This window comes from Melopsittacus undulatus, chromosome 5, assembly GCF_012275295.1.
Source record: "Melopsittacus undulatus isolate bMelUnd1 chromosome 5, bMelUnd1.mat.Z, whole genome shotgun sequence".
Lineage (NCBI taxonomy): Eukaryota > Metazoa > Chordata > Aves > Psittaciformes > Psittaculidae > Melopsittacus > Melopsittacus undulatus.
This window is the reverse complement of record NC_047531.1, coordinates 3,007,506-3,034,619: the sequence shown is the minus strand read 5'-3', so window position 1 is coordinate 3,034,619 and position 27,114 is coordinate 3,007,506. Positions and strand designations below refer to the sequence as shown.

The following is a 27,114-nucleotide window of genomic DNA, read 5'->3' as shown; positions in this document are numbered from 1 at the left end:
CCCCTTTGCCATGGGCACGGACACCTATATATAATATTAGATATAACGTGACCCAATACATATGAATTTACAAGAGGCTAATAAACAGGTATTAGAGGAAGTATTAGAGTACACTGTTTCATGCTGCTTTAAGCCATCAATTATGTACTTGCTCTTATAACTATTATTCAATAGTTTTTAGTAAATAAAACTGAAAATGCTTAATCTTCAAATTTATGTTATTTGTTTAGCTCACAGGAGTTTCTTCATAAAATAACAATATCCTGCATCATTTCTTAATCGTCTTCAAAGTACTTGGGGCACTCTGTTTTTCCAGGCTACCCCAGAACACCCTGATCCCATTTCTAAGAGAAGACAACTCATTCTGCATGTTTTATGGCATTGACCTAACGCATACAATTTAATCCTTGCATACCCAATTCTGCATGCAATATTTAGGAGGAAACCTTGATTAGAAAAAGTAGAGAGAAATAAAAACAAAGAAGACATGACTTAGGTTCTCACCTTAAGAATTCCCTTCTATGCAATTACACTAAATTTCAGTATGATGTGACTGTTACCCTTCCTGCTGCCATTCAATGATCCATTTATATTCTCTTGGTCAAAATACACAAGCTCACATGCAAACAATTGTCCCACTGTCCACAGGAGACTTGACTTCCTAACATCCTTTGAGCCCTTCACATTATTCCCCTCGGGTTTCTCTAGTCCTTAATTAACTGTTATCTTTCAATAGTAAAAAAGCAGCAGGTGGTTTGGGAGTTTCTTTTACTTTCCTGATGCTTGCTCTGGCCTATGCAATGTCTTCAACCCAGCTGTGGGAACTATGGATGGAGGAAGAAAAGGACATGGATGTGGGATGCTGTGGGAGAAAAGCCTCAGTGTGTGCAGGCAGGGTTTGTCAATGCTATTTCACTGAAGTTATTGTTTTGAATCATAGACTGGTTTGGGTTGAAAAAGACCTTAAGATCATCCAGCTCCAACCTCATGCCATGGGAGGGATACCTCACACTAGACCGTGTCACCCAAGGCTCTGTCCAGCCTGGTCTTGAACACTGCAGGGATGGAGCCTTTAGCACTTCTTTGGGCACCCTGTGCCAGTGCCTCACCACCCTTATAGCAAAGAACTTCTTCCTTATATCTAATCTGAACTTCCCCTGTTTAAGTTTGAACCCATCACCCCTTGTCCTATCACTACAGCCCCTAAATCATGCTGGATCTTGCATCAATTCTCTCCATTAACTCACTGCAGCTCAGGAAACGTTGCAAGCCACTTTGCTTAGCAAGAAGTAACTGTCAGGAAGGTCACCATCGCATTTCCATGTATCAGGTTCAAGTGTCTTCACCCCAAACACAACATTATGGACATAGACCCACTACTCTTCCTGATAGCCCGCTGCTACAGCCTTCTGCTTACAAGTTAAACTGCTCAAGATCAGAAGAGAAATTTGCCTAACAAATCCCAACAGCATGGTGACCTGTGTGCTGTTAACTTGGATCAACCTGCCTTGACTGACTGAGTACAACGGCCTCTGGTACCCATTCTGCATGCAAGCTGCAGTAAATGATATACTCATAAGTACTGCGATTAATTAGTTCCCTTCAGTTAAAGTCAATACTCTACTTCCACTGGGTTATTTAAAGAAGGGGATAAAAAGGAGAGGCGTGTTGATAATGGGAAGCAGCCCTGCTCTATCTTGGTGGTGTTATCTATAAATTGCAATCAGATTATGTAGATAAAGAACAGCAGCAGGGTTATCAGCTCTATTTGCACTTGTCACATCCCTTTGCTGTGAGAAGATCGCATGCAAGCACAAGCAGCACCACACAGCCAGGGACCATAAAGACACAGCTCTGCTCTCCCTTGGGAGCATGAAAACAAGGGAGGAGGGAGAGCAAGACACAGGTGGGAGATGGAGAGAGGTGAGATGAACTCATCTCTTTCTACCCTCAGCCTTCCAGGGATGCAGCCTTACCATTCACCCAGATTCTTGGCATCACAAAGTCACATGCAGCCATCCAGCCTCAACACTGTGGTACTCAAGGGTGAAGCATCCAACTTCTTGGAGAGCTTAACCTGCAAAACTCTATTTATTTATTTATTTCTTACATTAACTTCTCCTGGAACATAACTCTGAAACCTTGTCATGCAGAGCAGGTACCAAACAACAGAAACACCCCCATTACACCACCCTCAATCTGGAAAAGCAGCTGCCTGGCAACTTACTCGGAAAGGCAAAAGATCCTGCAGATCCAAACTTTTCAGGTGGGTCAATTATGTGTTCTCGTATCTGCAGGCACGAATGAAGGCTGATTATCTGGAAAGAGGCTTTTATAAGAGCTTGTAGTGACAAGGGGAAATGGCTTTAAACTGAAAGAAGGGAGACTGAGCTGAGCTCTTAGGCAGAAGCTGTTCCCTGTGACGGTGCTGAGGCGCTGGCACAGGGTGCCCAGAGAAGCTGTGGCTGCCCCATCCCTGGCAGTGCTCAAGGCCAGGTTGGACACAGGGGCTTGGAGCAGCTGCTCCAGTGGAAGGGGTCCCTGCCCGTGGCAGGGGGATGGAACTGGGTGAGATTTAAGGTTCCTTCCAACACAAACCATCCTGTGGTTCTATGATTATTTTGCTTTTTGTTAGAGCATCCAAAATAGTATAAAAGGGCCCATTTTATTCTCAGTTTTCTATACAGTAGATAAGGAGTAAACCTAATGCATAACTACAAAGGTCACGGTGTTTTAGTCAGAGCAAGTGGTTTCTGCTTCTCCAAGATTCCTTACCTAAACAGAAATTGTATGCTCTTCACGCAGTGCAGTAACACTGCTCACTGCCCAATTCAATCCTAGATACAAGGTAACTAAACTTTATTGCTACCAACAGCAGCCTTAGAAATTAAGCAGGGATGGCTGATTTAAATGGTATCAGACATGTACACACACAGAGCTCCTGAAAGGTATTTCTGAAAGCCAGGCAATGCCCAGCATCTGAAAGCTCTGAACAAACCATATAACCATGGGGGTTCCTCCATCATTAGTATCAATGTCCATTAGGGTGACAGCTCACTGTGAAAATGAGCATCCAAACTCCACAGCTCCCACCACTTAACCCCAAGCCTCCCTGTATGTGCCTTGATTATTTTTACCTCTGCTTGCATTAAGCACCACGCTCAGTGCCCAGAGGAGATGCATCATGAGCGATGAGAGCTCCAGCTCCCAGTCTTCAGACCCAAGATTCTTAATGGACACTTTGTCAAATCAGCAGTTCAGGAGCATTCAGGGAGGGGGAAACCTGGTCTTTTGATTGTACTTCTAAATCTATTTTTATCTCATAAAGATAAATAAATGAATGAAATAGGAAGAGCTCTGTTATCCAGGCAAAATCAGCATCTTAAGCAAGGTGAACAGGTCACAGACCTCAGACTGTGACTGCAGGAGACGGTTATGAATGCACCTATACAAGATGCTGGTACATACACCAGATTACCTGTACAAAATTGCACTTAGAGGCAGTTGCTTTCAAACTATAGCACATTCAGGTGAAAATCAAGAAAGCATTCAGTCATGTCTGCAGTTACAAGGAACTGCTGTTGCAGGCAGGGAGAGATGCACAGACCCTTTATTAATTCTTGATTTAAAAGTTTCAAAAGACATAAGGAAGAATGTATATGTGCTGCTTTCCCATCATCCACCCTGGTAAAGCCTACATATAGCAACTACATATGCTCCCTATTTACTAGTTCTAGGGATGTAGAAAGAGGAGAAAAGTATGTCTCAAAAGCAAAATGCAAAATCCTGGATTAATCCCCATCCAAGTTAGCATTCACAACCACAGCCAGAACTATTGCAATAAGGAATCATAGAATTATTTAGACTGGAAAAGACTTCTAAGATCATCAAGTCCAAGTGTTAAACTAACACTACCACGTCCATCACTAAACCATGTGCCTAAGCACAACATCTCAGCTTGCTTCATAGCCTGAATTAGTAGCTCTGACTACCACTGGGCACTCACTGGACCATGCCAGTAGTTGTTATGAATTAGTATAGGGGTCTTTCACATAATAGTGTACCATACTAGATCTCTTTTGTGCTCAAAAGTGGAGTTACTGGAGGAAGGGAGGTCTGGAGGTTACCTGATTCTGATCCAAATGCCAAACGCTCTCACTTTTGCAAGTAGACACAAGAGGCACTTTTATGCCGTATCTTTGGGATTTCATAGGCCAGTCCCAAATGGATTCTGTGGCATAACAACATCTAAAAGTTATGTGCTATTCTGTAAGGGGATGTCATTGTGGTATAAATACTGTGCCCAAGGATCTGACCTCACACCTCCAAACTCTATCCAATTATCTCACATACTAAATGCTTTTTCTCACTTCTAAATCCTACAATTGCTTTCTGAAGTATATTCTTTGGAGACAGCTCTGTAAAATGCAACAAATTCACCGCAGCACAATGTTCTTAAGTCAACAGTCAACAGCCTGGCTTTTTTCCTTTTTCCCTCAAAAAAGTACTGATAAGGTGTCCAGGCTTCACCATTACTCCTGGTTGCATTTCAAGACTAGTGTATGTACATTGTGCCTTAACTCCAGCTTCTGTTTCTAAAGTTGCCATTGGAAACCAGTCAAGTACAGTGAACTTGAAAGAGAGAAAGAGAGAAAGAGAGAAAGAGAGAAAGAGAGAAAGAGAGAAAGAGAGAAAGAGAGAAAGAGAGAAAGAGAGAAAGAGAGAAAGAGAGAAAGAGAGAAAGAGAGAAAGAGAGAAAGAGAGAAAGAGAGAAAGAGAGAAAGAGAGAAAGAGAGAAAGAGAGAAAGAGAGAAAGAGAGAAAGAGAGAAAGAAAGAGAGAAAGAGAGAAAGAAAGAAAGAAAGAAAGAAAGAAAGAAAGAAAGAAAGAAAGAAAGAAAGAAAGAAAGAAAGAAAGAAAGAAAGAAAGAAAGAAAGAAAGAAAGAAAGAAAAAGAAAGAAAGAAATGCTGTCTACAGCAAATATGAACAAAATGAACAAAAGCTTCAAAACGTCCAAGCCATGTTCAAGCTATGTTCAAGCTATGAACAAAAGCTTCAAAACATCCAAGATATACAGAGGGACCTCATACTTACTAGATGATCTTAAGGTCCTTTCCAACCCTAATTACTCTTTGATTATATGATTCTAAATCCATTCTGGATTTGTTGGATTTTTTCAATTTTCCATCTTCTACAGAAAGATGAGAATTAGTGGGGACGATGTTGGCAGTTTATTCTATGCATTATATTGTTTAATACACTACAGAAGGATCATTAAGACAGCTCTTTCTTAGCTCTTGTGGAAAGCACCAATTAAAAATAGAAATAGGATGGAAGCTTTGGTCAATGCTTAAAGTTTTATTTTCCTGTTATCAAATTCAGATATACATGAGTAGAGAATAACCAAAATCACAGTTTCTTACTTTTTCTACCTTTAGGCTGACACTATAAGTCTACATCCATCTTCCCCCTTATCTACACCCATTTAAAATGTACGCACCTAGTCTCACATGATCTGAAATTATTGGTGCCATGGCAGGTAAAACTGGAAGTATCAAACCGTGCCTTCTTTTGAAGACAGAAGCAGTGATTTGAAATTAAAAGCAAGCCATTACTCATTTCAGCCTGGACACCCAACACAAAGGCAAAGAAACATCTCAGAGACAAGAGACAGAGGGAGACCATGTGGGGCAGGACTCAGGCAGGAGACTGGTGCTGTGATGCCCAAGTTGGTAAGGAACAGTGCTGCAAGGGACAGACAGTAAAGCAGGATGCACTAGGTCTAATTTAAGGATTTGCCCATGGTTGTCCCTAAATCTCACTGTTCGCATGCAGAGCATGGAACAGAATTGTCAATCTAATCATCCCCATGACCCAAGAGTGAGCCAGCACAACCCCAAATTACCACGGAAATATCCACAAAGCCTCATTCACCAGGACTTCACCTTCTGACAGCCCACAAAGCAGAAACACATGTTTAAGAAGGAATAAATAAGAGCAAACAAACTAATTTCACACTTTGCCGTGCATTCTGTAATTAATCAGAATTGCAGTGCCAGCTTCTAATGATCAAATCCCATTTAATCACCTTGGAGCCTCTCGGCTGTGTGATGCTAGCACCACAAATCAGAACCTAGAGGGCCTTATGAACATTCATCATGCATCCTTCCCAAAATTAATGGTACAGTCTAAGCACAGCCAGGCCCCATGAGGTTCTCAACATCCTATGCACAAGGTATAAATTCATAATCATCATCATTGTGACACCAAAGAAATACTCCATCAAGGCTCATTTTGCGCTTGCTAAACATGTGTTTTCTTCACTTGAAACTACAAAAGGGCTTGAACTATAAATCCCAGGATCAAAAACAGCCCCCAGACTTTGAAGAGTTTAGATTTGAATCATAGATTAATGTGGAACATTATGCAAAGGATCATCTGCAATGAGAATAACAGAGTGTTACAGGACTTGAAATGCCAGCAGCTTTTCCACAGTGCTCCAACCCTCCTTTGAATTCTAAAACTTCGCCTTCTCCATCACTCTGGCTGAAGTTGACTGGAGAAGATGATTCTGTGATGGAACCCAAATGCCTCCACTTAGAAATTAAAGGCTCCCAAATCTTAGTGCAGAGCCAGGGTTCATTCAGCTGGTTTGTGAGCAATTAATCTCATCCTCATCACAATGTTTCCTCCAAGTTTTTTGTGTTTCTAAAAAAATTCTGTAGCTGTTCTACAGAAAGAGGTGTTTCAAGTGAAGCCACCCACTGAGGTCCAGGCTCAAGAACAGCAGAATGGCTAAAAGCAAAGCAAGACCCTATAGAACAGATAGCTTCAGTAGTCAAATGCTCATAGTGTAGATAGATACTCCACATGCACAGGGACTCTTCAGTGACCTTCCCAGGGCTGTTCAGCATGGAAGGATTATAGCATTTCCCCTTCTATAGGCTCTACACTCCTCATAGAATCACATAATAGTTTGGGTTGGAAAGGACCTTAAGGTCACCCAGCTCCAGCCCCCTGCCATGGGCAGGGACGCCTCACACTAGACCATGGCAGAGCTTCCTCAGTAAAACGTGCAGAATAGATAGCAGGATGGTTTCTGGAGTTTGGCAAAGTTTTCCATGGATACATGCTCTAGATTAACTCCCACACTTTATAGCTGCATTTTTACAGCACAACCTTAAAGTTCTGACTTTCCTCTCATTTCTTCATCCATTTCCAGCAGTGAGAGTGTTGGAAAAATCTTTTTTTACTACAAATGCAGGAGATGGATGCCCTGCCTCGTAACACAAAATAAACCATCAATCAGGAAGGGTTTCCAACACGTCCTTAAGCCTATATGCTTGGTGGTTTCTTGGTTTCATTTTTTCTTCTGTAATCAAAATCAAACAGAAATGAGAGAGCACACACACAGATCTGGAAACAAATCATGTGGGAATTCAGAGCTAAAGCTTTCCAATGTCATGTAAAAGGGCCAGAATTGACCCATAATTTGGAATATGGGTTAGAGGAATTGGGTTTTAATTATTATCAGGAAAATGCTTTATAAGAGCATTACTTAAATCTCTACACTGCGTAACAGCTACCTCCGTGGGCTCCAGGAGCATATGGTCTGTCTCAGGAAGCAACCCCCTTCCATAGTGACTGGGAGCCCACATTATCGTGTGTAATGAGGGAAAAATCCAGTGCAAGTCACAGCTGGCTTGGGATCATGCTGGTGCTTGCATCTGCCACTAGCAGCTTCCTGAGTCTGCTATTACATGCTCCTCACAAGCAAAATCTGAGGTGCCCCTCGGTGTATCTAAAGGAATGCTCTGCTGGAGACATGACACTAGATACACTGGCTTGTCCTTGGCCTGAAAGAGCACAGAAAATCCTCTCAGGTCTAATAGATATGATTTAGTCTGATCAAAAGAGGTCCATTGAAGAAATGTGGACACCAACTTAGCATGTGCTGGATCAAGTCCCTTGTGCTATTTACCCTATTTACCTTCCCAGCTCTTACACCAATACATAGAATGTCACCTCCTTTGATACAAAGACCCAAAACTGTGCCTAACTTGGAATATGAACAGTAGGGGTATTATTAAGTCTCCACAGATGTCCCCAGTGATGATTATTTGAGTCTGTCAATATTTTACCTATTATATCACCACATATATTAACTACCTAGGCCTAGTCTTCTAACTGAGATGGCATTTTCATTCTAAAACTCCTCAGGGGGAAATTATGGGAGACTGGGAAGGGAAATTATGTGTAATTACCACGAATAGCTACTTAAAATCTCTCAAACTAATCATTTTAAAGAACATTTTATTAAAAAACTCATTCAGCAGGACATTAGTTAAGTTGACTATGTCAAAAAAAAGGATGGTTTGCATACACTGTTATGCTTTCAGGGTCAAGGCACTCATTTTCCTATGGTTTATGGGCCTTCCCCTGCTTCAGAGCACATGTTCCATGCGGTGGTGTGAGTGTGGAAGAACAACTCTGGATGGTCACTGCTGGATATTCAAAGTGCACAGATCATAGAATCATAGAATAGTTAGGGTTGGAAAGGACCTTAAGATCATCCAGTTCCAACCCCCCTGCCATGGGCAGGGACACCTCACACTAAACCATATCACCCAAGGCTTCATCCAACCTGGCCTTGAACACTGCCAGGGATGGAGCATTCACAACCTCCCTGGGCAACCCATTCCAGTGCCTCACCACCCTAACAGTAAATAATTTCTTCCTTATACCCAATCTAAACCTCTGCTGTTTAAGTTTGAACCCGTTACCCCTTGTCCTGTTACCACAGTCCCTAATGAATAGTCCCTCCCCAGCATCCCTGTAGGCCCCCTTCAGACACTGGAAGGATCTCCAGAATCATGATCATTTCAGGGGTATTCCCTTGAATAATGACATTTTGGTCTCCTCAATGGCTACAAGTCTGCAAATGGGGCTGTAATTATTCTGCTTGACAGTGAACAGATTCTCAACTGTTCTGCATTTTGTTCTGTTCACATGGTCTGCATTAAATAGATAGCTGATGTTAAATGGTTGCTCAACACAGAGCAAAAGTGCCAGTACTTCTATGTTACTGATTCCTCTATCACATTTTTTATTAGGAGCCTCACTGGGACTTTAATTGTATAATAACTTACATCTTTCCCTCCCTTAGTACTTAAATGTCTTGGGAATAAGATTTTGCTGTTTTGTGCAATGGATGGAAGGCAGGTTTTGCAACAATCATCAAAGGGAGATTTTACCTGTAATGGTCTCAAGGCTACCTTCTGAAAAGTCCACCCTGTTTCACCTGCTGCTAAAGAGCAACTTGTACTACGTGTCAGGTCCAAAACCAGTGGTTTAGTCACAGCAGTGTCTGCAGGGTTATCCTGCAAGCTGTGACTAGAATTGCAAGCAGCAGAAGGCAAAGCCATGGGATCTCAACCACTCATCTTTAGCCCTTTGAGCATCCTTAATGGAGCTTAAGTCCCACTGAAATGTTCTTTCCTTGCAGAACTTCAGGCTGATCAGTCAACTATTGAAGCTCAGGGCTACTGCAAGGAGTTTTGCTTCATCATTCTTCCCCAGTGTTGAGCCTTTTTGTTGTGCAAAGTGCTTGGGCTTTGATCTACACAAACACAATCTCACATATTGCCTTATAACACTAAAAAATAAATTAAATACAGCTCTACATGGGTTTGGACAAACAAAGTTTCCTCAGTTTCTAACACAACCCTTCCTTTTTGCCACTGCCCATACTGTGACACAAACTCCATGGGGATGTACTCCATTCAGCCAAGAGGGATAAATTCCAGTTCCCAAAGCTGACCACTACACAAACAAGTGGCTCCAGATCACTGATTGAAGTGGGAAAAAAAAGATAAAACTAAAGAATAGGAAGTATTTCTACTCCTTTTCATGGCAAATGAAGATGAGACATGCCCCATTCCATGCACTTGTCCCCAGCTCCACCACCCCCACACAACGGTGCATCAGTATCCGAGTTTAGGCCAATCCTCAGCTCATTGAGCAGCCCTGCCTTCAGTAGATGCTTTCCCAAAGTTAGCTCTACCCCTCTGATCAACCTTGCTTTTACCTCCCTACTGTGCCTTATTTGCTCCTCACTTGCATGGTCCAGCTGTGAAAGAATCAATTAGCTTCAGCCCTGCTGTTCCCAAGGAAAAGTCAGGTCTCTCAGGACTTCTTTTTAAAGTATTGCAAAGACATGGAGCACAGAGCGAACACACATCCTGGCCATTTGTTATCACAGATAGCCATTAAGCAACAGCACCATCACATCCGAGCCCCAGCGTTGCCAATAGCCTGAGCTCTGTATACATCCCTGCAATCCAGTGCAGAAGTGCACAAGCACCTCTGCCTGTATGGGGCCAGACTCATGGCACTTCTGGCTAGTTCTAGTCCTTCAAGCAGCACCAAACTGGGTGCTGAAGTCTTCCAAAACCCAAAAGATACCTACTAGCTTACATTCAGAAATGACCCACATGCTCAAGTGATCTCCCTGCTGTATAATGCAAACCTCAGCTGGGGTCCCATAACACCTACAGCTGTGACGGTAAAGGATGGCTGGCTCCTCAAGCTGCAGGATAAGGAGGAAATCTGTGCTCTCCGCCTTGAAACCGCAGATGCGCACCATAGAAGAAGGATGAAACAAATCATTCCTTGATATTCAAACAACTTCTAGACAGAACAGGTATCAGGAGAAAACAAACAGATCCGAGTACAGAGCTGTGTACAGAAATGAACTAATATCAAGCTTGGCTGAAAAAGTTGATTAAATTAGTTTAATTTAAAAGCCCAAACAAACCCTGAAGGAGGTTCTTTGTTTATTGCTTTCTACCGACAGCACACGTTCCTGAAGAAGCACCATGTGGGCATGAAATATTTATTTATTCATTAAAGCTTTCATAAAGCTCCACACTATTGGTTTTACTCAGGATATATTTATAACTCGTCAAAGTCCACAAAAATCACTGCTTTTCTTTTCTACACCTCCACTCCCCCTCCAGATTGTTTGTAAAAGGATAAGGCTTTCAGTTTTCATTGCAATAAGCCTGATCTTCAGCTCCACTGCTGCTTGTACACAAGGTGCTGCTGCTTTAATCATAACAGATTCATAGTTCAGCTTTCCCTGTACCATCCAAAAGGGACCGTGACAGTACTGCAAACCATACTGCTGCTTTACAGTGTTCCTGATAGCAACATCATTCATTTATGGAGGAAGGCACCATGTACAAGTTGCAGTACATGGAAAAAGAAGTCAGGACACAGACAGTCCACCCAAGCAGGGGAAAGGCAGTCAGAAAGCACATTCATTTCAGTATCGGTATGTCCAAGTTATTTGTTATCAAACTTCAACCCATCACTGAAACCCCTTCTTGAACCCTTCCTTGGCCATCAGCCAACCTACAGATTAAACCCATGCTCCAAGTTGAGCTAATAACACACTAGTGTAAACACTGCTATATTATCCTCAGTGTTTGCTGTAAAACTATGTAATACTGTTTTATTAGGTTTACTGACTACATAGCTCAGTCCAGTACAGGAACAAGGATAGGTTACGCTTATAAAAACAAATACTTTCCAACCATAAGTGGAAAAACTCCAGAACTTGCATTAGGAATGTGCAGGTACAATTGCATCAGTGAAACTGTCACCTCTCTTGTGAAGTTGCACTGATACTTAACCCAGGTATGAGCTAAATCTGCTTTACCCACATAATTCTGAACAATTAAAAACCCCCTAAAACGCATGCTGAGCAGGCACTTTGGGTGCATTGCAGGGTGCCTCATCACTGCGTTCATCCCTGTCTCGCTGGATCACTGCTGTATGGTCAGGCCTGCTCCCGTTTCCCTTATTCCATTTGTTTGTGAGAACAAATAAATAAACACAAATACAGCACAAGCAGATGTTGCTGTCCCTGGAAATGAGGTTTGCCGGTTGTGTTTCTGCTGAAACAGCTTCTTACTGGAAAATTAGGTTTTGATTAAAGTGTGTTCTTTTCTTGCTTATAATAAACAGAGCCTACTTCATGTGCGAGCTTTGGGGTTGTTTTTTTTACTGGAAACCTAAACCATCTTGTACAGCTTTGGCTTCTTGATCCTCAGCAAGGGCTGGGTTCCCCAGGCACAAGAAGTCTTCATGGAAGACATCAGGATGACTCCACAAGGAAAGACCAGACCCCTCATGAGAGAAAGTCTAACCCACCCAAAGGGCAAGGAGGGACCAGAACCCACATAGGAATCCTATAAGGCACCGGCGCAACTCAAGTCAACGTTTTCAGTATTTAATCCCAGAAACAACTGTCCTGACATTTTTGAGGGGAAAAACAAACCAGTTTTTGCCAAATGAAAATACTGAAGAGAACAAAGCAGAGGCTTTGCATTTACCATTTCTGTGAAGGAGAAGAATACTCTTTCTAAGACAGTTCCACCAAAAACTCGAGAAGCACAAGGAGTGACCCCAACTGATGAGGCTTCATCCTAGGGGAAATCTTCACCTTAGCAGGAAGCCCAACAGTACACCTCATGGCCATGGACCACTACAGAGCCAAGGCTGTGAGCCTCAGGATAGGTATGTTACCTAAGGACCACCTCAACCGCATTCCCAATAATTGTGAAACAAAAGGATCTATGTTTAAACAAACACTGATTTTTTTCTCCTCAATAGCCTTCATCACTTATGGCAGGGGAAGTTCAGGTTAGATATAAGGAAGTTCTTTACTGTGAAGGTGGTGAGGCACTGGCACAGGGTGCCCAGAGAAGTGGCAAATGCTCCATCCCTGGTAGTGTTCAAGGCCAGGTTGGATGAAGCCTTGGGTGCCATGGTTTAGTGTGAGGTGTCCCTGCCCATGGCAGAGAGTTGGAACTGGATAATCTTAAGGTCCTTTCCAACCCAAATCATTCAATGATTCTATGACATGGCTCCTACTAGGGCAAAATTCAGCCCAAACATCCCCAGCTCTTCATCCAAAGCTGGAGTTGTTTTTACCTCCCCTCCTCTCCTCTCTGCTGCCATCATTAGGAAAGCAAAGCAAAAAGAAATGTTATTTTTAATATGCTCATTAAGTGTAATCTGCTAAATGTTCTATGCCAATGCATGAAGCTGCCTACTATGCTAATAGAATATTTAATTGACATTTATTGCTGACTAGTTACTTATGCTAACATCACCCCTGCATAATTAATGGCCTGCTAAAATCGACTTGAAAAGCACACATAAAACTCTGCACTACGAGTCATTTACAGTACTTAAAATAAAGAAATCCTGCAGTTTATTTACATTAGCTTAGTCTAAGCTTGGTATTGATGGAATAAGAGGATAAAAACTGGGCAAAGAACATTAAGAAAACAGAAACTATACACTACTTTAGAAAAACCCACAGTCTTTGAGAGTACAACCTTGCCAAAGAAGATTTCCGAGTTTCATTTTAGTTGGCTTAAGAGCCCAGTTCTTAGCTGATGTAAAACAGCATAAGCTCAGTGAACACCAGCTGATTTTCTCCAGCCTCAAGCTCTTAGGAAGTAAGATTTCAGGTGAGCCTTCAGTAAAAGAGCTACACAGGGGCCAGGTCTGCTCTCAGTTACACCAGTAGTTAGGCTCATCTCAGATAACTTGGTGGAGGAGAGCCAACTCTTCACAAAGACAAAAGAGGAAGTCCACCCTGCCCACCTGATCCCTCTACCTGCACTGTAATTACAGCCCTGCAGGTATAGTCTAAGTGTTATTTCCTCTGGCAATAGATACCAGGAGAAAGTTGGCTTTGGTTAAATAACACTATTCCGTGATCCCACTTTCTGGGAGAGAAGCTCTGGAAACCCTCATCCGTTTTCAGAAACATTATCTCTGTGTTACTGAAGAACCTGTGAACAAACTTTGTGGACACAAGTAACCCCCAGAAATGATGCTGAAAGGCAAGTGTATGAGGTGTGCCCCTTAAGAAAGCATACTGTGCACCTAGGGAGCCTTGAATGACACCAAATCCACACCTGCAGCAGAAAGCGATTGCTCAAGGCTTCCTCTTCTCTGTGATCCTATATCACCATCTCCCCTTACTGTTCCTGCTCCCCAATCTCTCTCAATCCCACTACTTTCTGCTGTAGCCCAGTTAACATTTCTTCAATCTACCTATTCATCTATCTGACCTCTTGCACACCAATCTGCTGTGCAACACAGATCATCTTGTGACTATGCAGAATCCACTGAGCCCTGATGACGTTCAGTTTTGACATGGCCAATGAAATCTACATCTCCCCTCTCTTACACCTGAAAAACCAGGATAGATTCAGATATTTAATAGTAATAATAGTGATAACAACAACAACAATGTAATAATAGTAATAATAATAATAATAAAAGCAACAAGTTGTCATCTGAAGGCAAACCAGTTTGCATGGCACAAGTTTTATCTTCTTTTTCATCCATACCCTCCCCACACTCAGATCTAGCACTGAGGATCTGACACTTCCCTCCTCTGGCCTAATCTAGGGTAAAAGTTAATCTGACCTGAGATACACATGAAAACCTATTTCAAATAATGACCAAACGATGCTTGCCTTCATGGGAAGCCTGGGCAGGAAAAATGCTTTAAGTCCACCACTCTTAATGGAGTATTTGATGCTGAAGCTTGATAAAGCTCAGCACTATGCAAAAGGGCCTCATTTCACCCCAGGATCAAGATCTTAAGCTTTAGTTCTCCTTATATTAGTGTAACAGAGAAGTAAAAGCTGCCTTCCTACACATAATCACAGTGTGATTGATCATCCTGATCTCCAAATCCAGGTATACACAGTGTTCAGAGGTTTTCCTGTCTGTACCAGATCATTATAAAGTCAAAATATAAACCTGGTTCTCTCCCCGCTATGTTTCTTCACATCTCCAGTCTCTGGTCTCCTCCATCTCCTGGTTTACACAGCAAGCAGATCACACAGATCTGCACACAGAAATGCCCTATCTGAATTTCCATCTGTCAATAACATTAAAGCAGAACCACCACAGCAATTACAAGTGTACACAATAGTCTTGTCACCCAGTGTCTTTAGCGCATCCCAGAATGCATTAAGATAGTGCCAGGAGAGATTCAGCTCTGTTGGCTCAGCTGTAAATCTGCAATCTGTACAAAAACACCCAGTGTCAATCAAACGGCGTTCCTGCTCTCCGCGTGGTTCACAATGCATAATTTAGCTGCTACGCTTGTCAGGTTCTCCACGCTGCTCTTCTACCCGATGGTAAATGTGTTCATGAACCCAACTGTCATCAACAAAGGAAAACAGCACATGGAAATACTAGGCTGAAGGAGGCAAGAGACCTCTTTTCCTGTCACAGTTAAAGGAATTGGTAGTAAGAGAAAGTTTAGTTAGACTTAAATTTTTAATGCTCAGCGGGTAAAACACCCCGAGGGATGGAGGATGTTGGAAAACAACCGCATCGGCTCTGTGCTGGGAAGGAGGACAGTGTTTGGGTAAGACACAGGAGGAAAGAAATACTGTTGCTGTATCCATGCAGAATAATACAATAGGGGAATTTTACTAACTGATGGAAAATCTGTTACATCTCACCCCCACAGTGCAGGAAACAAAGCTTACTACAAAACCACAGTCTTGTCACTGTCAATGAACTCTGAAACAGGTTGCCCTTCCTCATATGAATGACAATTGCTCCTCAGAAAGGATGAAAAACTCACACTCAGCTACATCAGGTAGTAGCTACTGATGGTTTACACCACAGTTAATATGCAATAAAAAAGAAATCTCTGTCCCAGGACATGACTTTAGAGCTGACCAGAGGCAGAGCTACAGACCATAAGGACAGCTTCACACTTGCCTCAGCTAGTTCATGAATAAACATCCAATTCATTCAAATGAGTTCTATATTAACTAATTTAAATAATTTTCATTTTGCTTTGAATGGTAAACAGATCTATTCTGCCAGGATAGCTGAGTTTGCAATTCAAATTACACACCGATTTGTAATGAGAAAAATATAATTAATGGCAAAGCTTCAAGTAACTACAATTTTACTCTTTTGATTTCCTGCAGGGAGGGAGGGGATGGAGGGTGAAGCTTGTAGGCACACACACACACCCCCAGTCCCTTGATAAGCCAATACATTTTATTGCAAACTCAAGTATTTGGCTTGAGCACTCCTATTCTATTGCACAACATGGGAGGACATAACATGACTTGACATTTTCCTCACAGGCCACTGGCACCATGATGCAATACTAATGCCACGCAATAAATAACCATGCAACAGTCCATAAATTAAATGACTTCCTTCTATTGGGATCATAAACAATAATTATTTGGCAGCTGCCCCTTAAAAGCTCTGTGTGTGCATTAAATCAAGCTCTATTGATTTGCTAAACCGAACCAGTCTATTTTCTTGCATCTCTTTCCCATCTAATGAAATCCTTCATCCTGTCACTATGTACCATTCTTGTCTGGCATCACATTTATAAGACAAGCACTGATCAGTCCAATTTGATTCACAAGCAGAAACAGAGAATTGTCCCAATGTTGGTATTTCACCCATTAAACAAGCTCTTCTTGGCAGATCTGCTTTTTAACCAAGGCCTTCAACTCCTGATTAAACTCAAACCCTAATGACAGGTAACTGGCCCTGGCCATTCTGCTTGCATGGTCTTGTGAACAGAAATGCTCCTTATAATCAAGGTGTGCAGAATCAGACCCTCAGAAAATGGGTCCATGCAATCTGCAGCTGTCTTTCCTTTCTTCCAACAGCTTGACAACAAAATAATGTGCAATGCTAAAAAGGTAAAAAACCTCCATGGAGTTCACAGAGAACAGCAGCTTCTCTTTTACCAGTGCAAGACTTGATCCTGCAGGCTTCACCAGAGAGAACTCTCAGCACTGCAGTCAAGTTTGGCTCATTAAGATACATCCACTGACCAGCAACACAATTAAGCGCAGACAAACTCCAGACATCTGTGTAAAATAAGCCTAGTACTCACAAGCTACTTATAAACCCTGGTCAGAGCTCAGTTCTCCTTACAGAAAACAAGGGGCACTCCTGAAAATTCAGCTTCTACCTTGTGGTGTCCCAACGGGAGACATAAACCCACCTTTGACCACAGGCAGAACCCTGTTGGGCAAATACCCAGAGGAGCTCTGTGACTTATGATCACATTTAGGACCTCTCTTTTTGGCAAGGGAGAGGAGTCCTGAAGCCTCAAATCCTCCTGGGCATTTCAGAGGCCTCATTCCAAAATACATCTGAAGCTCTTAAACGCTTAAATCTCTTTTGAAATTATAATCTACACATTTATTATTTCTGAGAACTATCCTAAGACATATTCAATAGAGTTAATCCAGTGAGAATGGGAGTGGGAAAAGCAAAACAAAACAGGGCAGCTGCCCAAATTTAAGTTCCTGGCATACAGTTACAGCACCCAGCCAGAGGAGAAATGACCTACTGCACATTTGCAGTCATTCAAGCAAGACAATTCACACAAAGCAGCCACAACCCAAAGAGCAGATTCCAACACTGCCATGAAAAGCAGTTGCCTCTGGTTAGAAGACAGTCCTTATTTTCTGTTACAACCATCCTCACATTTTGAGATTTAATTTACAGCACTCTACATACACCTTTCTGGTAACACTTATTATAAACCATGTAATAAAAGATAGTTCAAGAGACCAATGAAAGAAAATACCTAACCCTTCTCACATCAGCTTGATTTACTAGTGATAAGCCAACAGACTTCTCACCCATATTTGTCTTCAAGACTTCTCTATTTTTAAGCAATCAATCCTCTGTAATAAACATGAAGACCAGAACAAAAAGGTATGTTTAGCTCAGAGTTCACCATGCACAAAGCAGGAGCATCAGCTCTGATTCACAGACCATGTCTACAGCACGCTCAGTGGGAAGCCAGGCAAGCCCTACACCAGGAGAAATCACACATGGCCCACAACTGGCACATATGCTTTTTTCAATGATCACATAAAATAGAAAGTAAAAGAAGAACTTCAGCAGCAGAACCCATAAATGAGACTTTTTTAAAAGCATGTGTAAGTTAGAGGCTAAATATTCATCTCTTTTTCCCTTGATCCAGAATAAACAAAATATAGGGGAGGAAAATGCATGAGTAAGAGTGACAAGTAGCCCCCTGCTTGGAGCTACGTAGTGGTAAGGATACACAGTTGTTCTGCTGATGTTCATAGCAAAAAACCCAACATTCTTCCTACACACTGGGAATCAAATTCTGTTATTAAGAAACTGTCCCACATGGGCCATACAACTCTTACATTCAGCTTTTATGCACCTAAAAGCTGACAATCAGGACATGCTCTAACCTGTGATGACCAAATTTTGTTATCTTTGATCACATGTATCTACTGTTGGAGTTAAAACCTACAAGAATCTGGCAACAGAAGGGTCTAAACTTTCAGGGCACAACATTTGAGTGCACAGCCAACTTCTGATTTTGGCTACACCCAAACTGATCTTGCTTATTTTGGTTTGTTCTCACTTTGAATTTCACCCTGCAAGAACAGGGCAATTTTCTCCCCTAACTGAAAATCACAGCTTTGCATTTCAACAGTGTTTCCTTGTTAAGACAACTTCTTATAGAAGCGCCTTCTGTTGTTAACCAAGTAGGGTAAAAATGTTTTTGCTAGAGACTGACTGGCAAACTGAATCACCCATTGACCTGTGAGAACCTGACCCTGTCTGCATCACCCAACACCAACTGATGATGTGAAGCACCCAGTCCAGATCATCTAAAGTCTGGAGATGAACCACCAGTCCAATACTGGAGTATGACCCTAACAAAACACATAGAACTCACCATCTGGAGGCATCAGGACCTTGTTATTCTGTGTACACCAGCCAACAGGGTGAAGATCTGCTGTCATCACATCACACCAGAAATCTGCCCTGCGGTCATCTCCATAGCCACAGTAACGAAGCAATAAGAGCTGTCCACACGTTGTAATGATCGTAGCCACCCAATATGTATCCGGATTGCTCTTGTTGGCCACTTCTAATTTCATCCCTGGTTGGAAACTGCTTTGAAGGCTGATTTCAACCTTACAAAATTAGAAGAGTATGGTGTTACCTTTTCTTCTTTGCAGGGGGAGCCCCCTCCCCAGCTAAGCAAGATGATGCTGTTCTTAAAGAGCAGCTTTGAGGTAGGACATGAGTTGACTGTACTCCTTAATCCAACCACCCCTTCACAGTCTGTCTGGGCAGGACCATTCCTATTTCACTGGCATATACCCCACCATGCAACGTCCCACATGCTCCAAAGAGGCTCTCCAGCAGTGGTAACCTCAGTTGCACTACACCTGAGAGTGTGACTGGTACCCACCTTCACATCATAAACCTCACTAATGCATGGGAGAAAGGCGGTATAACTCAAATGAGGTTTCATTTCCCATTGCACAGCTCTCTCAGGTAGATCACAGGACACATGCAAGGTAGAAAGGCAACTAAGCACCTCTAGGAGTTTAGCCCAACTATAATAATTAGTCATATATACATACACTGAAGCACCTTGTGAGGTTTGACAAGCATCAAGGGCTGAATGCTGTACCAGGCAGACCAGGGAGAGTGCTTTCATTAAATCCCTCCCCAGCATCTCAAGCCTCAACCATCTGCCTCTCCCAGCACCTTTGTGTATAAAATATGACCCAATGCTGAAAAACAAATGGTTGGGGTCACTGTCCTGCCATCTGACAGAGGTGTCACTTCCATTTACCTCACCAGTGACACATTACATGTAACTTGCCTTAAGACACTGGAGATGCCAGCGCATCCCTTCTAGGACACTGCAGGGACTGCTGTTAAACACTAGGGCCTGCTGTTGGCACATCATAAAGTATCTTCCAAGGCCAATGGGATGTCTCTAGCTGTTGTTGATAAAGAGGAGGTAGATGCCAGTCCACCGGTTCAGGTGCCAGCCTTGTCTTCAGAAGGCCGTCCAAAATGTAGCCTGTTACTCCTTAGGAAATGCTTAAGGTGCTAAGAAACCTGTAAGAACCTGTCCTTATCTCCTACTGAAACCAGAGAGATTATAGTCCGGTTTAAGCCTATCTCTGATTAACTTCCCATTTAAACTGCCAGGTTTAAATGTGTTCTGTTTACAAACATAAATATCAATCATCAGCATCAATGCCTGGAATCAGGGTAGAGTTGAATTGAGCCTGGAAGAGACCTTTGCAGATCGTCAAAGACTGAAGAAGGTCGGTGACATTTGGTACTTTAGCCATAAGATACGATCTTCGCTCTTGTGATGCTAAGGGTCCTCATGAATAATCCAGGATTCACATTCATTTGTAGTTTTACTCCTTGCATTCACTGTAAGTAAAGACCAATGTGGTATCCTGGAGGCAAGGGACCTGTGACTGGAAATCCCATGAAGAATGGAATCAGACAGACAGCTAATACAATCTTTAACAACTTTCAGGTTCCTGGCCAAGCCATATTTTTTTTAAGGATGATGTTTCAAACTGTGAACAGTCACTAAGGACTATTCCCAACACTAAGTTGTCTCACACTGGAATTCCCAGGACTGAGGTGCAGTGAGACACCACAGTCAGAAGGATTATCGGGATGAGGTAGGCATCTCCACACTCCTAAAGACACCCGTAAGGATTCCATGAAGCATAAAACTTTCATCCGATTCTGGTATTTGGGTTTAGACCTGGGACGAGATGCTCTCTACAGACAGCTACTGGAACAAGGATAAACTCTACAATACCATTGCTCTGGAATTCTGCAGTATAGGGAATTATTGTCCTTCATTCTGCAATAACCCACTGTTGTTAAAATGGAAGCAAAATAGGGAATGGAAGATTGTAATATTTTTTTCCTATGTATATGGAAGAGTGGATTTTCATCACTGCAGCTCCTTGTCCTTCAAAACAAGCCAAGAAATCACCTGGAGACAAAGCTGGTTTAATGGCATGACAGCAGCTATCCAAATAAAGACTCCTCTTTAAGCAGCAACAGGCTCTTCAGGAAGCTTCCCTCTCACTGAAGCACAGCTACCTTGTTCCCAAAGGATATCTACACCAGCAAACAGGCTCAGTGTAAGGCAATCCAGAGCATCACAGCTAAAACCGCTCTCTTTCTGCTGAAGATGTCCACATCCTCCACAGCTCACAGACTAGCCAAGTGAAGCTGGGAGAAGAGCCAGCATGACTGATGGGCAGCTGTAACAGAGCAGGCTGCTGCCTACATCTGATGGGTCTGGTAGGAGGATGAGCAGCATTATCCTCATGGGATTTGCAGCTGAGGACAGAGAATCATGACTTGTCATTGCTTAACTCAGGCGAAGGCATCACAACTTCTGAGTAGGTCAGCACAGTCTTGCAGCTGAATGACAAAGATGTCCTGCAAAAATCTAACCTGCACACCCTTGACTGTGATGAAGAACTCATACATCAGCTTCATTGGTGTCCCATGGCCTCATGGAACATCACATGGAGATTAATGGAAGAGATTAAGCAAGTGGTGCTGGGTGAAGATGGTTCCAAACAACATCCTTGACTGTGATAGGCACTGCTGGGAGACAGAGTCCTTTCTTCAAAGTGTGCTATAATAGTCTTCATCAATGAAGATTTCATACTTCGAATGCTAGTTGCACTAACATGGACCAGAGCCACAGACAGTGCTGTAACTACCACAGCTGTCTATATGACATATGCTCACCCAGGAAAAGCATCACCTACACATGTATTTGGTTCTCATGCTTCTGAGACAGCATCTCCAGGCAGGAGGCTTCCTATGGGCTCCTAGGATGGGTTCCTAGGATGGGTTCCCATGGGGCATGCTGGACACTAGTGCTGAGTGACCTGGCTAGCTAGCAAATCATGCATTAAGAGGACAGTTTTGGAGAAGTTAGATGAATCCCTACAGGTTGGGATGAACAACAAGGAAGAAATAAGAAAGGAAAATAGATGACATGAGAAAAGTGAGTGCATATAAACAAAAGGAAAGCAATAAAAGCCCTCAAAAAATGAAAAATTGAACCAAAGGTAGAGAAAGAAATAGCATAGACACAATGCTTTGAGTTGTGATCACAAACACACTAAGTTCCCCTAACACCAGCTGGGAGGCAAATCCCATGCAGGTTGTCACATGCACAGAGGAATGATTCCTCCCTAGACCACACTCCAGTTCTCCAAGACCCACATGAAATCCACACAAGGGAACACTCACAACACCCATGAGGCTCAGACAAAGCACGTACGTGTTTGAAGGAGGTGTGGGGAGCAGCGCTGGCTCCTGTTTCCTCCAGGAACTCATCCCAGTTGAAGTCTGTGTCCTCAGTGCTGGAACCCTCATCTGTGGAAAAGCAAAGAAAGAAAAGCAGCCTAAAACAGAGCCAAGGAAGAGAAAAGTTGTGGCAAAGGGCTCAGGGTGAGAATAGCAACCAGTATAAACATCAACACAACGGAAAAGAGAATACTTGTTTTAAAGAGCTGTGATTAACTGTTTTGACCAGCTCTTGCTATGCTTTCAGCAGACTTAGGGACTTTAGCAGCCAACACTTTGAAACCATAAATTCCTCTGCTTTTATGGCAATGGGGGAACAAACCCATCACACTGCAATAAGCACTTGTGCTCTTTTATTCTGTACTTGATGATTCTCTTGCTGTCTGTCCACTATCACAAGGTTGCAACGGCCCTACTCATGCCCCAAAAGTGGTCACACAGCACTTTTAATTACAACAGTGTCCTAGTGATAATATCAGAAGTTGATTACATTGGCTGAACAATGTGTAGAGCAAACACCTTAACCCCTGGGGCTGGGGAGCCCTATTTGCAGTCCTGACACCATTTGCTTTCCTTCCTCAGCATCCTTCCAGGTAGAAAACTCAGCTGAGGCTCCCACATCTCTCTCTTCCCTAAAGATTACCAAAATCCTCCAGAACCTCTCACCAGACCACTGTTGCTTTCTTGGTTCCTGTGCTTGCTCTTGCCCCACTTCAGATTCAAGGCTCTGCATCACACCTTCCCCATCCACACCACTGCCCTACTCACTGACATTACTCCTCTTTCTTTTCTCTTCTGAGTAGAGCAGAGCTGAGGCCTCAAACCATTGCTGAAACACACACAGCAATAATTAAAAATAATTCTTCTCTCATTTACAGAAAATCAGCCAAATCTGATTGTTTTCATTTTGTTTCCAGGCAATCTTGCAAACCCAGTTCCATCCCCAGAGCGCAAATATTTACAGTCGAGCAATGAGCTCTTTGCAATAAGCATTTATCAGGCAAACTCTGCGAGACCCTTACCTGCCCGAACATTCATCAATGTGGTCATGATGGAATTAAAGTGACTCATGACAAACTGAATTAAGAAACCTTCCCAGACGGTTTTATGAAGAAAACAGCAGGGTTAATTTATTGCAATTATTGCTACAGGTCTCCAGTTTTCAGGACCAGAAAATTACGGTGTACAGTGGGAATCTCTCTTTATTTGCTGCCTATAGAGCCAGATATACATAGGAGAGGGGGGATAAAGTAGCTCAGAACAGGGGTTTTGAGGCAGGGGTGGTGGGGGTTGAATATCTATCTGGGAGTTCAAAGAGGAGCACTGAGCTGTCTGTCCTGTTAAACACTTTGCATCCTGCTGCATCAAACCTAAGTCCGATTCCCTGTCTTACACTCAAATAACCTGCTTAAATATGAAGGTGTAAATCAACATTTGTTCCCATGTTAAAGTGACTACCAGTTGACTTTTCAGCTCAGCAAGACAAGAAATAACCCAACCCCATGACTGCAACCTGAAAATAGTAAAATTCAATGTAGAATAAGGTGTGTTCTTTTACAACCAGTGTAAAAAACAGCCAGGCATAGAAGCTGTCTTTACTTGAGCTATTTGACCCAAATTTAGAGGTTTATTCATTTCTTACTGAAAGATGACATGATTAACCATAAGGTAGAAGCTTGATGCAAAAAATTGCTGTTTTCCTCATCTATACCATGCAACTCAGATGATCAGGGAAATTTTCAGCCTTAATGCCTGCAACTCTGTGGAGTTAATGTATCAGAGAAGAGCCAGGTCCAGAGATTTCCCTGGCTGAGCCTCTAAAACAGAGTCTGTGAGCAGATGGGCAGATGTGGTTCCCCAACCCAAAGCTTAAGCAACTTTTTACCCTGATCATAAACAATCCCCATCCCACTAAAAGGCAGAAGCATCTGACACGAAGTTAAAGTGCATCCCCTCTGCCTTCTTGCTTCCTGCTTTTGATTCCATCTGGGCTTGTGGTGTTGGGATGGGCTGATCAACAACCTCAAGGACTTCTTCACCCCAGGACATCTGATATGATCAGGACATTACCAGGTCAGTCATCACTCTCTTCTTGTCTACTCAGATACTTCCATTTTAGATCATGACATACTTCCCTCTACCCATGAGGCTCTCTATATATCCTCAGATTTTATTCCTGCTATTTGCTCTCACCTGCTTGGTGAGTCCAGGCACGTATCTCCTTTTCTCCAGCCTTCCTTGGTACTCTTATGGGAAGGAATCATTCCACAGAGCTAGTGGAAGCTGAGATTTTTAGGCAGCTCAGTATAAAACCTCCATCACTTGTAGGCAGCAATGTCTCCAGGGTGGCAAATTATTCTCCAGAATTTGGCAACAGCACTTTAATTATATTAGCATTGCAGATGCTAGTTATGGATGCAACAAGCCCTCCTTTATCTCATAATCTTATTACCCATGACCTTACTCTGCCACGTGCCAGCACAGAGAGACTCACTGCCTCCACTGTTCCCACAGCCCCACTGGAAGGTTCATTCACATGCAGTGCTGGTAACCTCACAACAGCATCTGTTAAACAAAATATCACCCAGATCTCTCCTTTCTAAACCCAAACAGACAGGCTTCAAGACCTCCATATGGGGGAGGCAGCATTAGAGCTGCAGCCTTCCCTCCCTGTCAGCTCATTTCTCTCTGACGCATCACAGGTCTGACTCTTCCACTGTGTTTTATCTGCAGACTTTATCAGGAAATTACTTTTACAAGGCCTGTAAAAATAATGCCAGAGTACTCATTTATCACAGCTCCAGCATTTTATTTTGCTTCATTTTATCACAAAGGATTTTGAAGGGACTAGACATTTCCAAAATACCTTTTTAATGGACTTTATTCCCTTCTAGAACATCCAGAGCAGAGACAGTGTGGTCCAAGGACGAGATCAGCCCAAGGGACCCAACCCCATCCATGCACATAATGGGACCATGCACAAATCACCTCATTCATCAGATCCCTACTGCTGAGGAGCAGAGGACACCTCTTCCCAACCTCCCTCAACTGCCTGGAGACTACCCTTTTAGGTAGACTGAGAAATGCGACATCTCTTAATACATGACAAGGAAGATTGTGCCCATTTGAGAAGCAGTTGTCCCAAAGCTGATCTCTTTGTCATGCCTCAAGCCACATGCTCCAAGAACAAAGACCTGGCTACGCTGGAGAGCTGCAAAATCCCAGATGCCAACATTTCACAGAGCACCCCCTGAGATGATAAATGTGGCACTGGGCCTATTTTACATATCCTTTCCAATTATCAGTACTCAGGCCCACCGCTCTTCCCTAATGAAGGAGTCAGGGCTGGCCAGCCTACAATACAGTGATGTATAAGGAAGCCCAGGAGGGCAAATAAAATCAAGAAGTCATTATCCGTGAGCCTCTCAATGGCTTTAGAGTGCTCATGCGTGGACACTATAAAAATGCTCTGTTACAGCTGTTAACAGCCTCCCAGGATGCTTTGGCTACAGGAAATAAAGGGAATAAAAAGCTAACATCTGTGGCTCCAGTAGCATGGACTTTTCCAAGGCTTCACTGAAGAAGAACCTATTTGTGGCAGATGACTTAGCCATCTTAGTTATAGCACATACATACATTCAAGACTGAGATTCATCACTGCTGAGGGCATCTATTTCCATGGAAGCAGACTTCAGGTAGCCCTTTAGAAGCACACACCTTCATCGGCCGTTTATACCTCAGGATCCTTCTGTTAAGACCAGCTCTCACAGAAATGCAAGCAAAAGCATGTGCTCTTCCCCCAGCCAGTTCAACTCACAAAGCCGACAGCAAATGATTCACTTGTCTTTTTTCTACATTACCTTTCTGCTGGGTTACTGATTACTGGTGACTGATTCAGCCCCGGCCATGATGGGCAGCAGAGCTAATGGCAGAGAAGAGATGGGATAGAGAGGTCTATCATTTTGTCATCAGAAAGTAGATTGGGCCTAGCCATAATGTGCAACTTCACCATACAATAGAGTCTCCTCTTGTTAGAGCTAGATATGGGAAATTAAAGCACCTAATTCCAGCAGAAATCACCAGAAGCTAGCACTTCTTTTTCTGTATCTACCACCGTGATGCCCAAATCTAGCACAATGAATTATCATCTTAAGGTGCCCATCCTTGAACATTACAGAGCATCCAATCATACCATCAGCACAAGGACAACACGGAACCAGCTCTCCACTGGCTGGTCTAATATTTGTGAAGCACTATCACCTGAAGCCCTCAGAAAAGTTGTGAAGGAGATGAGGGTGAAGGTCAAAACAAAGGAGAAATGCTGTAATTCCTGAATGTTCATCTCTCCTCTCTAACCACAGAAGTTCATTAGAATAAAAAAGGGTGGGGAATGCTCCCATGGTAGCATGTCCCCATCTCTACTGGTACCACCAGCTGGAGGGCTGTAACAGTGAAGACAACCTATAGGGGTGAATGAGAGCTCACCTGAATCAAATTGCTCTCTGTTGCCATTGGCTGGGCTCTGACCCTTCTCTGGGGAGAGATGCTGGGTCTCTCGCATGGTGGCAATGAAAGATGCCCTTGTCTCCATGGTTTAGAGGAAGAGGCTTTGCCTTCTTAATTCATCCTGCAGTAGGGAGTACCTAGAGGACAAGCTAGAAGAAAGAGAGAAAAACAATGAGTGATTGTTCTACCCACATCAACCCATTCCCTCATCCTTTCCTAATAGTTTTCAAGTTATTCCATGTTGATTGTAAACTTCCAATCCTGGTCTCTCTTCTATGGTGAAGCTACAGTTGGATAAAGAGACACAAAAAGGGCCTTAATGGCAATAATATCATATCAGCAATGACAATAATA

At 42.8% G+C, this 27,114-nt stretch overlaps 1 protein-coding gene across 1 annotated transcript in view; it reads right to left on the bottom strand.

The window, feature by feature from the left end:
• SFMBT2 (Scm like with four mbt domains 2) overlaps positions 1 to 26,908 on the bottom strand; it is a 96,462-nt gene extending 69,554 nt beyond the window's left edge. The window contains exons 1-3 of the mRNA XM_034063096.1: positions 26,740 to 26,908; positions 22,229 to 22,323; positions 18,821 to 19,061 (exon numbers count right to left, since the gene is read on the bottom strand). Of these exons, the coding sequence (XP_033918987.1) occupies positions 18,821 to 19,061; positions 22,229 to 22,323; positions 26,740 to 26,845 (442 nt within the window). The 5' untranslated portion in view covers positions 26,846 to 26,908. The remainder of the gene's footprint in view (positions 1 to 18,820; positions 19,062 to 22,228; positions 22,324 to 26,739) is intronic.
• Positions 26,909 to 27,114: the final 206 nt, after the last annotated feature.